General features: G+C 48.7%; 3 protein-coding genes across 3 annotated transcripts; 2 read left to right on the forward strand and 1 right to left on the reverse strand.

Annotated features, from left to right (window-relative positions):
- Positions 1 to 330: 330 nt before the first annotated feature.
- On the forward strand, positions 331 to 4,644 carry cdyl (chromodomain protein, Y-like). The gene is made up of 7 exons (XM_076167687.1): positions 331 to 550; positions 899 to 1,631; positions 1,956 to 2,209; positions 2,461 to 2,633; positions 2,736 to 2,946; positions 3,774 to 3,917; positions 4,333 to 4,644. The coding sequence occupies exons 1-7, from the start codon at positions 527 to 529 to the stop codon at positions 4,489 to 4,491; spliced, it is 1,698 nt and encodes a 565-aa protein (XP_076023802.1). The 5' UTR covers positions 331 to 526; the 3' UTR covers positions 4,492 to 4,644.
- Positions 4,645 to 4,831: 187 nt separating this feature from the next.
- On the reverse strand, positions 4,832 to 8,038 carry rpp40 (ribonuclease P/MRP 40 subunit). Its single transcript, XM_076167689.1, has 8 exons — positions 7,828 to 8,038; positions 7,469 to 7,613; positions 7,317 to 7,385; positions 7,025 to 7,120; positions 6,762 to 6,884; positions 6,497 to 6,674; positions 6,132 to 6,266; positions 4,832 to 5,625 (listed from the first exon to the last, which is right to left on the reverse strand). Exons 1-8 carry the CDS (start codon positions 7,942 to 7,944, stop codon positions 5,427 to 5,429), a joined length of 1,062 nt encoding a protein of 353 aa, XP_076023804.1. The 5' UTR covers positions 7,945 to 8,038; the 3' UTR covers positions 4,832 to 5,426.
- riok1 (RIO kinase 1 (yeast)) lies at positions 8,029 to 13,402 on the forward strand. The gene is made up of 17 exons (XM_076167688.1): positions 8,029 to 8,250; positions 8,814 to 9,024; positions 9,479 to 9,569; positions 10,009 to 10,078; positions 10,159 to 10,201; positions 10,279 to 10,371; positions 10,509 to 10,621; positions 10,761 to 10,841; positions 10,926 to 11,012; positions 11,136 to 11,273; positions 11,366 to 11,469; positions 11,549 to 11,655; positions 11,866 to 11,931; positions 12,010 to 12,126; positions 12,216 to 12,269; positions 12,969 to 13,085; positions 13,165 to 13,402. Exons 1-17 carry the CDS (start codon positions 8,192 to 8,194, stop codon positions 13,273 to 13,275), a joined length of 1,662 nt encoding a protein of 553 aa, XP_076023803.1. The 5' UTR covers positions 8,029 to 8,191; the 3' UTR covers positions 13,276 to 13,402.
- The last annotated feature ends 18 nt before the right edge of the window (positions 13,403 to 13,420 follow it).

A 13,420-nucleotide genomic window follows, 5' to 3' on the forward strand; every position in this document is an offset into this window, starting at 1 on the left:
TGAGTGTGTGTGTGTGTGGGTGGTTATCATCATCTCAGGTTGAATGTTTTTGGGAGTGAGTGTTTAAAAGATCAGTCTGCTGTATTTCTTATTTAAAACTGACTGAAATTAAATTCATGACAGCAACGGAAACAAATGTTTAAGTTGATACTATATTTGATATATCATATAATAAAGCTATATATTATAATTCTTTTTCATTCATTTATGTATTAAAAATGTAAAAGAACCTGAAAGAAAGAAAGAAAGAAAGAAAGAAAGAAAGAAAGAAAGCTGTCTCAATGAACTGGCGTCATTCCAGGTGCTTTTATGTTGAAGTTGAAAAAAGCGGATGTTTTCGATCTGTCGCTTCCGGCAAGCTGGACAACTAACAGCTAGTATGCTAGTAACTATATTAAGTAAATCAATCTAAACGGCTTCGCGCTGCGTTATCCGGGTCCGAACCGACAGGTTCACTCACTCTGGCTCACGCTGCTGCGTCACCAAGGAAACTCGTGGAAGGTTTAAGCGCACAAGAAAAGTCGCCATGGCCACGGAAGAATTCTACGAGGTGAGGCTAGCTAATCATGCTATCATGCTAACGGCAGGCGAGGCGAGCGCGCGCACAGTAAAGTTAACCAAAGTTACTAAAAGTGAATCCGCCGCAGTTTGGTGTGTGTGTGTGTGTGTGTGTGTGTGTGTGTGTGTGTGTGTGTGTGTGTGTGTGTGTGTGTGTGTGTGTGGGGGGGGTTCAGAGAGGAATCAGACGCTGCATCCTACTTTACTTCACTACAATGAAAGAAATGGCTCCATTTCCAAAAATACAAAAACTCTTTTTTGCTTGTGTTGGTTTTACTATGATTGGTTATGAAGTCGTAAGTGGGCGGGGCTTCAGTCAGCACTGTGCTGTTGTTTGCAGGTGGAGAGGATTGTGGGTAAGAGGAAGACTAAGAAGGGGAGGACGGAGTACCTGGTGCGATGGAGAGGATACGGCTCAGATGGAGACACCTGGGAGCCCGAGAGTCACCTGTCCACCTGCATGGTTTATGTTCACCAGTTCAACCGGCATCACGGCGAGTTCCACAGAGACGGCGCCTTACTGCGCTCCACACGCAGCTCGCCTCACCTCGCCGCCGTCCACAGACCACCCTGCAGGCCGCCGTTACCCGGGGACTGCACTCAGGCCAGACGAAGCGACCCCCCCCTCAGTCCGGCTGTCCTGCCTGACATTGGACGGAGGTGTTACGCCCACACGGGTCTCCAGCAGCCCCACCTGCCTGACAGGTTCATCTCTAGTGGAGCGGCGGTCGCTAGTGGAGGTCTGATGGCGCCGTCTCCGGTTGGATTGGCCCGGCGCAGTGTGGATCTGGCAAAGACGGGCATCAAAATTCTTGTTCCAAAAAGTCCAATGAACAGTCGTGTGGATTCAGAGGAGTCGCCGAGTGAGGCGGCGCACAGCCTGGAGGCCGGCGCACATGAGGCCCACTCAGTTCCTCCAGAAGTCGCTTTGCTAGAGAAGCCAACCGGGGTCCTGCTGGGGCCCGGAGAGGAGAGAGCCCGAATGGGGACCCGACCACGCAACCACAGCCAGAACCTGCTGCCACCCCATGTCCCTGTCACACCCGCCGCCATGCGCTCCCTCAACAGTACAGGTCAGACCCATAACCTTAGCTCAGAGAGCATCAGGGTGGCTCAATAGCATGGGCGGGGGCACAAAGAGGCCCATTAAGAAGTCCAGAGCAGCACAGCAGCACAACGTCTTCCTTTACTTCCTCTCCGTTTCTCAAACCGCAGCATCGTTAAATGCTCGGCAAGGACTCCACAACAGATAAACGTCAAACTTTACAAGCTCACAAGTTTGAGCCAGACGTCATTAAAGTCACAGTAAATACCAATAAAATGTCAACAATGATGTCAAACAGGTCTGCAGAAGGTGGAGACTGAGTGAAGAACGCGGTGCACTGTGTCGTTCTCAGGTGGCTCCGTGCTGATGGAGGCCGTCGCCGCCGGCGGGATGTCCAGCATGCAAAGCATGGTCGCCGGGGCAGCAGGCGCGTCGGGGAAGCGGCGTCTGGAAGAACGCTCTGCTTTCGACAAGCGTCTGCGATTCAGCGTCCGGCAGACAGAGAGCGCTTACCGCTACAGAGACATCGTGGTCAAGAAGCAAGACGGCTTCACCCACATCCTGCTTTCCACCAAGAGCTCAGAGAACAACACCCTGAACCCTGAGGTAGGAACAGATGGTTTCCTTTGTGTCTGCAGTGTTTACATTCTTCTTGTTAGTTACATCGCTCTTGTTCGGTTTCGGCTCGTCAGCTCGGCTTCGGGCGGAGGCGAGTGACTGAACGTGACATCGAGTTTTTAAGGGGACGGTCACTGAGTGAGAGGTTCTAGCCCCATGTGTGTTCTGTCAGCCCCAGTATGGCCGGGCCCTTTAGACGCTTCCTTGGCAGCCATGTTGTCCATCCTTCTCCTCTCTAGGTGATGAAAGAGATCCAGAGCGCCATGGCAACAGCCGCTTCAGATGACAGTAAGCTCGTGCTGCTCGGGGCTGTCGGCAGCGTCTTCTGCTGCGGTCTGGACTTCCTGTACTTCATCAGACGGCTGACAGACGACAAGAAGAAGGAGAGCATCAAGATGGCTGAAACCATCAGGTACCATCTACTGGAGAGTCGATGACAGGATTACCAATAAGTGAACCGGCTGATCAATATGACTCTCTCTCTCTCTCTCTCTCTCTCTATCTCTCTCTCTAGGACCTTTGTTAACACCTTCATCCAGTTCAGGAAGCCTGTGGTGGCGGCAGTGAACGGGCCGGCGCTCGGCCTTGGCGCCGCCCTCCTGCCGCTGTGTGACGTGGTGTGGGCCAATGAGAAGGCTTGGTTCCAGGCGCCTTATAGCGCCTACGGCCAGACGCCCGACGCCTGCTCCTCCTTCACCTTCCCCCGCATCATGGGCCTCGCCTCGGTCAGACTACTGCTTCATCCCCTTCCTCCTCACTACTTCATCCTCTTCATCCTCACTGCTTCCTCCTCTTCATCCTCACTGCTTCCTCTTCTTCATCCTCACTGCTTCATCCTCTTCATCCTCACTGCTTCATCCTCTTCCTACTCACTACTTTATCCTCTTCATCCTCACTGCTTCATCCTCTTCATCCTCACTGCCTCATCCTCTTCATCCTCACTGCTTCATCCTCTTCATCCTCACTGCTTCATCCTCTTTATCCTCACTGCTTCATCCTCTTCATCCTCACTGCTTCATCCTCTTCCTCCTCACTACTTTATCCTCTTCATCCTCACTACTTTATCCTCTTCATCCTCACTACTTCATCCTCTTCATCCTCACTGCCTCATCCTCTTCATCATCACTGCTTCATCCTCTTCATCCTCACTGCCTCATCCTCTTCATCCTCACTGCTCCATCCTCTTCATCCTCACTGCTTCATCCTCTTCATCGTCACTGTTTCATCCTCTTCATCCTCACTACTTCATCCTCTTCATCCTCACTGCTCCATCCTCTTCATCCTCACTGCTCTATCCTCTTCATCCTCACTGCTTCATCCTCTTCATCCTCACTGCTTCATCCTCTTCATCCTCACTGCTTCATCCTCTTCCTCCTCCCTTCTTTATCCTCTTCCTCCTCACTGCTTCATCCTCTTCCTCCTCACTGCTTCATCCCCTTCATCCTCACTGCTTCATCCTCTTCCTCCTCACTGCTTCATCCTCTTCCTCCTCACTGCTCCACCCTCTTCCTCCTCACTTGACTGATCCAAACGTGTGTTCCGTTGCTTTCAGGCCAGTGAGATGCTGCTGGGCGGCAGGAAGCTGACGGCTCAGGAGGCGTGTTCTAAAGGTTTGGTGTCTCAGGTTCTCTGGCCTGGAACCTTCACACAGGAAGTGATGCTACGAATCAAAGAGCTGGTTTCTGTCCACTCAACGGTACAAACACACTTACACACTAAAACAAACACTTACACACAAACGCTGAACACACGTATGTGGGACTCTGGATGGTAGAGAGGTCTGCAGGAATCAGAAGGTTCCTGGTTTGATTCCGGGCTCCTCCTACAGAATCCGTCAGTTAAGTGCTGTTGAGCAAGGCACTCACTGCTCCTGGTGTGCATCAGTGTGTACTGAGTGAATGTGAGGTCACTGTAAAGAGCTTTGGAGAGAAGAAGAGTAAGTACAGAACATGATGATGATGATGGATAATAATAATAATAATAATAAAATGGACACACGCACACACCATCTGTGTGTGCGTGAGTGTTTCTCTTTGCGTTTCTTCTTGCATGTGTGTGTGTGTGTGTGTTTCTTTCTGCATATGTATGTATATTTGACTTCCTGTCTTCAGGTCTTGCAGGAGTCCAAAGCTCTGATGAGGAACATGAGCCGCACTGCTCTTGAGCAAGCCAACGAGCGTGAGTGTGAAGCCCTGAAGAGGGTGTGGGGCTCATCGCAGGGCACAGACTCCATCCTGCAGTACCTGCAGAGGAAGACAGAGATCTTCTAGGCCTCAGAGTCTCACAGAGACCTGCAGAGACTCAACCACTTGCAGGGACTCAGACACCTGCAGAGACTCACGATATGAAACATTGTTCCGTAAAGCATAAAAGTTGTAAAGTGAGACAGAATTTATGTTCAACACAATAAAAGCTGAACGCAAGTCGTGGATTCTCATGAGCTTCACATTTGTTTATGGACCAGAACCAACTCAGTGTTCACTAAAAGAACTGAGTTAAACTATAATGAGGCTAATGCCCTGACACATCTATGACATGATCCATGACAACATACAGAGGGTAAGGGTCAAAGGTCAACACCTTTGTATGTAACTACATTTCTCTGTTGATGTGGAGGAGCTTTAGAGGCTCTGACACGTGACACACTGACAGAGGAACACGCAGAGGTCAGAGGTGAAGGAGATCTTATTAGGAGTTTGGAGTTTAAAGTCATATATGTTCTTTGTTTATGTTCTTTATGTTAAAATATACAACAGCTTTTCTTCATTCTTTTGTGGCCTCAGCGCAACTTTTGAGTTTGAAAATAAACAAGTTGATATTTGGTCAAAGCAGTTTTTAATGAAAAGTTGTGAAAATATCTTTTTTCTTTATTTAAAACAAACTTTATTTATCTGAAGGTCTTAATGTTAGAAATGTTATTAAGCACCTGAGATCATTTTTTATCATTCTGTATAAATAATATTTACATTTTTATTGACTTATATAATCTTACTTGACTGAAACATCATGTCAGTGTTACTGTGAAAGAAAACATTCCAAACAAATGAACAAACAGCAGAAGAGCAGACACCACCAACCCTAACCCTGTTTACATAGTGGGCTGTCATTTCTTTCTGTGGTGAAAATAAAGTAAAGTTGGTCTCATATCTGTGAGTATAGAGTTAACTCATTGATCTGCAGGTTGTCTTCTGCTGTCAGACAGCTGTCATGGCGTCATGGCGTCATGGGCCCCAGCAGCCATGTAAAGTCGGTATTTGTGGTCGTGGAAGAGTAGCAGGCTGTAAAGGTTCTCTCCGCCCCTCAGGAAGCCGTGTTGGCTGCCCGCCCAGGACACGGGACTGTCGGCAAAGCCGTGCACCGTCAGCACCGCCCAGGAGTCCGGCGGGCGCTCCTGCAGGTACCGCCTACACACAGCAGAGAACAATGTCACACCTTCACCAGCTGCACGCAGCTTTCCACTGGGAATTTATATTTGTTCTTCAGTACAAAGAACAAGGATTCAAACCTACAACCAATGTTCTCAAACAGTACAGAATATTCTGATGCTCTCATGCTGCTTAAGATTGTTATATTCTAGTGTTGATCAGACTTTTCGTAATCTCGTAAGTTTTCTAGACATCAGTGACAAACAAACAGTTATTTGTTCTTAGAGCAGCAGGTGTTGAGGTTCAGACTCGCAGGCAGACGCCGACTGTGGCTGCGGCCTGTCACTGGCAGACGTGGGGACGATAGATGAGGAACTGTTGCCATGGTAAAGTACAACCATAATGCTTTAGATAAACTACAACAAACAAGATAAGGATATCTTTGTACATGTATGTATTTTTTTGTTGGGTCATGAAAGTCGTTCATACATGTTTTGTCCAGCAGGGGGTGCTTTTGCAGCATGCTTTGGTCATCACATACACACCTGAGCTCCTGCAGCAGCGTGTGGATGTCTTCAGGCAGCAGGAGACCACAGACGGAGACGCTCAGAGCTCCACTCAGTATCTCCTCAGGCTGTGGACACAGGAAGGACGACAGGAAACTGCTGGACGACTTTTCCCTGAAACATGTTTCAAGAAGAAAGTAGAAATCCGTAGGAGGAAATGAAAAAGCACCAGGCGGACCAATCCTGGCGTCACCATAATGTGTAGTTACATGCAGAAGCTACAGCACAGGCAGCATCCCTATACCTAACTTCAGACAGATGTTAGGGTTAGGGTTAGGGTTAACCCTAAGGTGTTGGGACTGTTTCCATGGCAGCGAATGAGCTGATGCCCCCCCCCCCCTTACCAGCTAATGCCAGCATCCACGGCTCCCAGCCACTCCAGGAAGCTGTAGGCATCACACTGCAGGTCAGAGGTCATGGGGGTGGGGAAGGGCAGGTGGGTCAGCGTGCGGCTTCTGACCTCGGGTTTGTGCTCCGTCCATTCGTAACGAGACAGGAGGTCCTGCAGAGCGTCACCGCCCCCTGCAGGCAAAGGCAGGACATCATGAGAAACCCTGTCATGTATTCACAGTACTCCAGCTGTGGAAGGTACAGGAAGTACACACTCACCTGGATGATGCGACAGAAGGAAGTCTGTCTGCAGCTGAACTCGTGACCTCAGACCTGTCAAGAGCCTCTGGTGGCCCCGCCCACCTGGAGCCATGCTGCTGTCTGTCAGGTTGACACGTACGACTACACGCACACACACACACACACACACACACACACAGTTACTACTAACACTACTACTGCTACTATAACACACAACTGCACCAGAAGAAAAGCAATACATTACTGTATATGTGTGTTTGTACTAATGAAGGATTTGTTACTGAATCTGCTGGAGGTTCTGTGGTTGAATGTGGACGCTTTTCCTTCAACTCCCAACAACTCATAGGAATCCTTATCTAAAGAGAGAACGAGGGAACCTGAGGCAGAGAGAGAGACAGACAGACAGAGAGAGAGACAGACAGACAGACAGACAGGTAGCGAGACCAAGAGAGACAGACAGACAGAGGGAGAGAGAGAGAGAAAGGTAGAGTCACATTGCGGCCCTGTGCCCCTGACCTCAGCATTATACTGAACCATGAGTCAGCATGTTGTGTTGTTCAGCAGTTTGTTTACCGTTTGGCAGCAGAGCCACACATGCTTCCTCATCCATCCTGCATCTGTATGACAGACCACACACATGCGCTGAAACAAACACACACACACACATGAATAGAAGCGATTAACCAAGTTACAGTCTGTGTGTGTGTGTGTGTGTGTGTGTATACCCTGGTGTACGGCTCTCTGCAGGAAGTGTGTGTCAAGCAGCTCATACACAGGAAGCTTTTTAATGAGATAAAAGCTGCTGAAACTGCTGAGAGCCGCGCCCACCGCGGAGGGGGCGGAGTCACAGTCAGGAAGCAGCACAGACACCTGAACAGGTAAACAGAGGACACGTGACTTTGACCAAAGAGCTTTGACAAACTAAAGGATTTAATGGAGTAATATGTCCGCTTTTATTTTGAAATCGCTGTCATATTGTGCTCCGCGTCCATCTTTAGTTCATTTTGTGTCTGATAGACACGTTTGGCAGTTAATTTTCCGCCTCTGTTAGCTCGCAGCTAACGTGGCTAAAGCTATAGCTAACCTTGTAGTTGAAGTGGTGCTGCTCCAGCTGCGCGCGCACTCTGCACTTCTCGTCCATGAAGGAGGATATTTCGCAGGCTAACAGGCTGCGGGGGGTCCGCTCCAGCTCCGGGGTCATCTTCACCGCGAACGACACAAACACAACACACGACCGGAGCGCTAAGCAGCGAGCGGAAACCGGCCAGCGACGGTGTGCGCTTGTGCGGCCTGAGTCTGCCAGCGGGGGGCAGCACTGAGCGACAGTCCGCGGCGCCTTCCTCGCGCTTTGCCGTAGTCACGTGTTTGTATGCGGTAGTCCGGGGATCTCACGTCGTGGATCAGCGTGTCCGGTTCTGGTTGTGGATTTAATTCTGGGTTTTGACCTCATGGCGCTGCTGGCTGGAGCTGTGCCGGGCCAGTTTGACGATGACGCAGAGGACGAGACGTGAGTTTGTGTGTGTGTGTGTGTGTGTGTGTGTGTGTGTGTGTGTGTGTGTGTGTGTGTGTGTGTGTGTGTGTGTGTGTGTGTGTGTGTGTGTGTGTGTGTGTGCGCGCGCGCGCGCGCACTGTGTGCGTGTTGTGTGGTTCTGGTTCTTTGACTGAATCAGGTTTCAGTGTTGTTGATAGTAAACAAACTTGTCTGATCATCTGTGACTCTTTATGTTTCCGACGCTGATTTATATTGAATCTTTTTTTTTTCAACCCGAATGATTTGTTTTTAATGTCATTCATTTATATTTGGTTAATTGAATATTTTATGTATCAAACTCGTGATTTAACGTTTTATTCTACAGCATGAGACTGTGTGAGGCCTGCAGGGGGCGCTGTGCTGCCAAACATGACATGAAGATGATGGCAGCCTGTGTTTTAGATTCTTCATCGTACACACACATGTAAACACACATTCACACACATGTAAGCACATGTTCACACATACACTCACTCACACACACATGAACACACTCGTACAGACACATGTTCACACAGCTTTGTTTGTTTCCCTATCAGCTGCGACCAAGCAAAGATCTTGCAGTCTCGTGTGAATGACATCACGCTGCAGCACAGCAGAGAGGACGCGGGGGAGGAGGAGGAGGAGGAGGATTATGACATGGATGATGATGATGATGATGATGATGATGATGATGATGCAGAGTGGGCGTGGCATGGAGCAGCCAATGATCTGACCAAACGCTACCACCGGATGAACGTCAGCACTCAGGTGAGTCACAAACACACTGTGTGATCAGAGCTGAGTGTGTTTCCATGACAGCAGCGTCACGGAAACGCTCCGACTTCTTTTCCTCAGAGAGACTGAACTCAGACAGAGAGGAAGACTTAGTGTGACATGGAGGTGAAGATGCTGATTGTGACCCATAGATCATCTTTACTCTCATATTCATGTTGACTCATGTTTGTTAGTCAATTAAATAATCTGTCAAGCTTTACTCCTGTTGTGTTTTTATTTTCTGATAATTATTGAGCTCTGCACACTTTTTCATAAACCTTTAAAGAAAAATGTTTGCTTCAATCAAATAAGCCAACTAATCGAATTCGTTCATAATTGATCTGTCACTCAAACAACGAGAGTAGAGCCACGTGTACATAAACACAAACATTTGACTTCCTGTTTCCTCTTCACTTCCTCATTCTGTCTACAATCATTTCTGTTTCAGGCCAACAAACAGAATCCGTCCAATAAGACGCTGCAGGCCTCCGCGCCGTCCGACAAAGTTCTGAGGAAATACGAACACAAGATCAACCTGGGTAACCATGGCAACACCTCACACAGACCCTCTGCTTGACCTCTGCCCCTCTGTTTGACCTTAGCCCTGGTGATGAAGAAGAGAGATCCTCTTGATCACCAAAAAACCCAAAACCTGAGCTCAGATGAAGATGGTTCTCCAAACATTCCAGACTGGTGTGGATGTAGCATGTAGCTGCTTGTGTTAGCATCTAACAGCCCATTATCCTCATGACGGAGGCATCAGGATCCCTCATGGAGAGTCTCACCTTTAGGGTCATGACCTTTAGTCCCTCACAGCCATCTGACCTGCAGGAAAGGAGCCTTGAAGTCGCATTTATATTAGAATTGATTTGAGGTTAACTTTAGATTTAGAAAAACAAGATCCATCAGAGGCCTGTTGGGCCTTGGAGGAGGTATGACCTGTGTTTGTAATCAGATGACTCTGTTTCCTCTCTGCAGATAAACTGAATTACGCCGACTCAGTGATCAACAAAGTCACCGTGATGCAGAAACAGAAAGACGCTGATACGTAAGTTTTCTTCTTTTCTTTCTCTCAAATGTTCTCCTTTAATCAGAAAGCTGACGATGAGGTGCATCGCTCTTCATCAGGTACCGAGTGAAGGACAAGTCGGATCGAGCCACAGTTGAGCAGGTAAATGTCTCTGCACTAACATTTCCCTCCGTGGTTTTATTTTGAAAGGATGCAGTTTAATGGCTCTTCCTTTGCAGGTGTTGGATCCACGAACACGAATGATTCTGTTCAAGATGCTGAGTCGAGGCGTCATCGCCCAGATCAACGGCTGCATCAGCACCGGGAAAGAGGCAAGACAGGAAATGAGCTTCATGTCTGTGTGTCCCCTCAGCTTCAGCTTCCTCCAGACTCGGAGGCATCATCGTGGTTGGTTGTTGCTACAGTTACTGTCAGATCAACGTGATGGATGATTGTGTTTGTGATGCAGGCCAACGTTTACCACGCCAGCACTGCAGCTGGAGACAACAGAGCCATTAAGATCTACAAGACCTCCATCCTGCTGTTCAAAGACCGAGACAAATATGTGAGCGGAGAGTTCAGGTGAGGACCCTCAGGACCTGGGGTGAGGACCCTCAGGACCCGGGGTGAGGACCCTCAGGACCCGGGGTGAGGACCCTCAGGACCCGGTGGTGAGCAGGGTTTGGTCTCTGCTTTATGCTATTTGTTCTTTCTGTGTCAGGTTCCGCCATGGATATTGTAAAGGAAACCCCAGGAAGATGGTAAGAACCTGGGCGGAGAAGGAGATGAGGAACCTGATCAGGTCAGGATGGGTCCATCTGCATGCAGAACCCCATAGAACCTGATGGGACACCAATAGAACTCAGTGTGTGTGTGTGTGTTTCAGACTTCAGACGGCTGGAATTCTGAGTCCAGAGCCTCTGCTGCTCAGAAGTCACGTTCTATTGATGAGCTTCATTGGAAAAGACAACATGTAAGGACCAATCAGAGTGATTGATCAGAGTGATTGATCAGCTGACAGGCTTTCACATCGTTTCCTGCGTGGATGATATTTTCCTGTGTCGCTGATCACTTCCTGTATTGATCTGTCCGTCAGCCCGGCTCCTCTGCTGAAGAACGCGCTGCTGTCAGAGTCCAGGGCTCGGCAGCTCTACCTGCAGGTCCTGCACCACATGAGGAAGATGTTCCAGGAGGCGCGGCTCGTCCACGCCGACCTCAGCGAGTACAACATGCTGTACGGACACGTGTTCACATGTTCACATGTTCACGTGTTCATACATTATACTTAATGTGACGTGATGCCACGCTGGTTCTTGTTTATGTTAGATATCATAACGGAGACGCTTACATCATCGACGTGTCGCAGTCTGTGGAACACGACCATCCGCACGCTCTGGAGTTCCTCAGGAAGGACTGCAGCAACGTCAGCGGTAAGATGGCGCCTCCTGCTGTTCAAATGAGTCCAGTCAGGGTCAGAGCTCAGTGTGTGTGTGTGTGTGTTTCATGCAGAGTTCTTTGGGAGGCGCGGCGTGGCAGTGATGACGGTCAGAGAGCTCTTTGACTTCATCACTGATCCATCAATCAATGAAGACAACATGGAGCTGTACCTGGAGAAGGTGTGTGTGTGTGTGTGTGTGTGTGTGTGTGTGTGTGTGTGTGTGTGTGTGTGTGTGTGTGTGTGTGTGTGTGTGTGTGTGTGTGTGTGTGTGTGTGTGTGTGTGTGTGTGTGTTGTCTTTTAAATACATTTAAAGAAACGTTTCTTCTTCTGTGTTTGTGGATGTTTACCTCTTGGTCACTTCCTGTCCGTGTCTGATCGATGGTCCAGGCGATGATAATCGCCTCTGATCGAACGGCAGAGCAACGGCCAGACCAGGACAGTGTGGACGAGGAGGTGAGACGCCGTGAGACTGAGTGAGACACTGTCTGTCTGCCATTCTGTTTGCTGATTCGTTGACCTTTGACCACTCAGGTCTTCAAAAAAGCCTACATCCCTCGCACATTGACAGAGGTCAAACATTACGAGAGGGACGTGGACACCATGAAGACGAAGGAGGGCGAGTCTGCACTGAGCGGACACAAAGACAGCGTGAGACCAAAGAGACCAAAGAGACACGTTGGTGCTGTTTGTCATCACAGAAGATTTAGTTTTGATCTTTGTTGTTTCTTGTCTTGTAGATTCTGTATCAGACTGTGGCCGGGCTGAAGAAGGACCTGACTGGAGTTCAGACTGTAAGGCCCAATGTGACACGGGGGGTGGGGACGGAGACGGACAGATAGAAAGACACGTGGCTTGTATCCTGGCGACATGTTGCATTAGGTGTGTGTGGATGCAGCTGTGGGTCAAGTTAGCCACGCCCCTCAGCCTGCATGTCATCAATCTCCACACATGCAGGTGGACTGCCAGCACATTGTCTTTTTGCTGAATGAACACATATGTGGCGTGTTCCAACATGTCAGGAGGAGCGACCTTAAGCACGCCTGCACGTCAACACACACACACACACAAACACACACACAGGAGGCCATGTAACAGTCCAACCGTCGGCTCGCTGCTCAGCAGGATGTTAGCTGTGATGAGCTGTGACCTCAGGAATACAATCATGTGCTCACATTGACTGACAGCTGACACTTATGATGTCATTGTCTGACCCGACCTGACTGCTGGAAGTAAAGCAGCTTAGGCCCCTGACTCAATAGTGTGTGTGTGTGTGTGTGTGTGTGTGTGTGTGTGTGTGTGTGTGTGTGTGTGTGTGTGTGTGTGTGTGTGTGTGTGTGTGTGTGTGTGTGTGTGTGTGTGTGTGTGTGTGTGTGTGTGTGTGTGTGTGTGTGTGTGTGTGTGTGTGTGTGTGTGTGTGTGTGTGTGTGTGTGTGTGTGTGTGTGTGTGTGTGTGTGTGTGTGTGTGTGTGTGTCTCTCTCTCTCTCTGCAGGTTCCTTCTCTACTGGTTGACGAGCAGCCGTCATCTTCAGAAGAGGATGAGGATGAAGATGAGGAGGAGAAAGAGGAGCCAGCTGAGCAGGGGGGCGGAGCCCTGATGGACAAAAAGGTTTGACTTTTGTTTTTGTACTTTTCAAGAATTTTATTTTGAAAGTTTTCAGAACATTTGTGTTTGTTTTTTGTTTCAGGACCGAAAGAAAATCGTGAAAGACGCTCAGCGAGAAAAACGAAGAAGCAAAGTACCAAAACACGTGAAGAAGAGGAAGGAGAAAGTCAACAAGATTAAGAAGAGCAGATGATGATGATGATGATGATGAGCTCCTGTCATGGCCTCACTGTTGCTAGGGGACTGATGATTCTTGCTTTTGTAAGCTGATGTTTGATTCAAATATGTTTAGAAAAAATAAAGAAAGTTCACAGAGACAATCTGATGATATTGATCCT

The sequence above is a fragment of the Genypterus blacodes genome, unplaced genomic scaffold (genome assembly GCF_046128005.1).
Source record: "Genypterus blacodes isolate CSIRO-AG114 ecotype Tasmania unplaced genomic scaffold, CSIRO-AGI_Gbla_v1 ptg000170l_1, whole genome shotgun sequence".
In the NCBI taxonomy this organism is placed as follows: domain Eukaryota; kingdom Metazoa; phylum Chordata; class Actinopteri; order Ophidiiformes; family Ophidiidae; genus Genypterus; species Genypterus blacodes.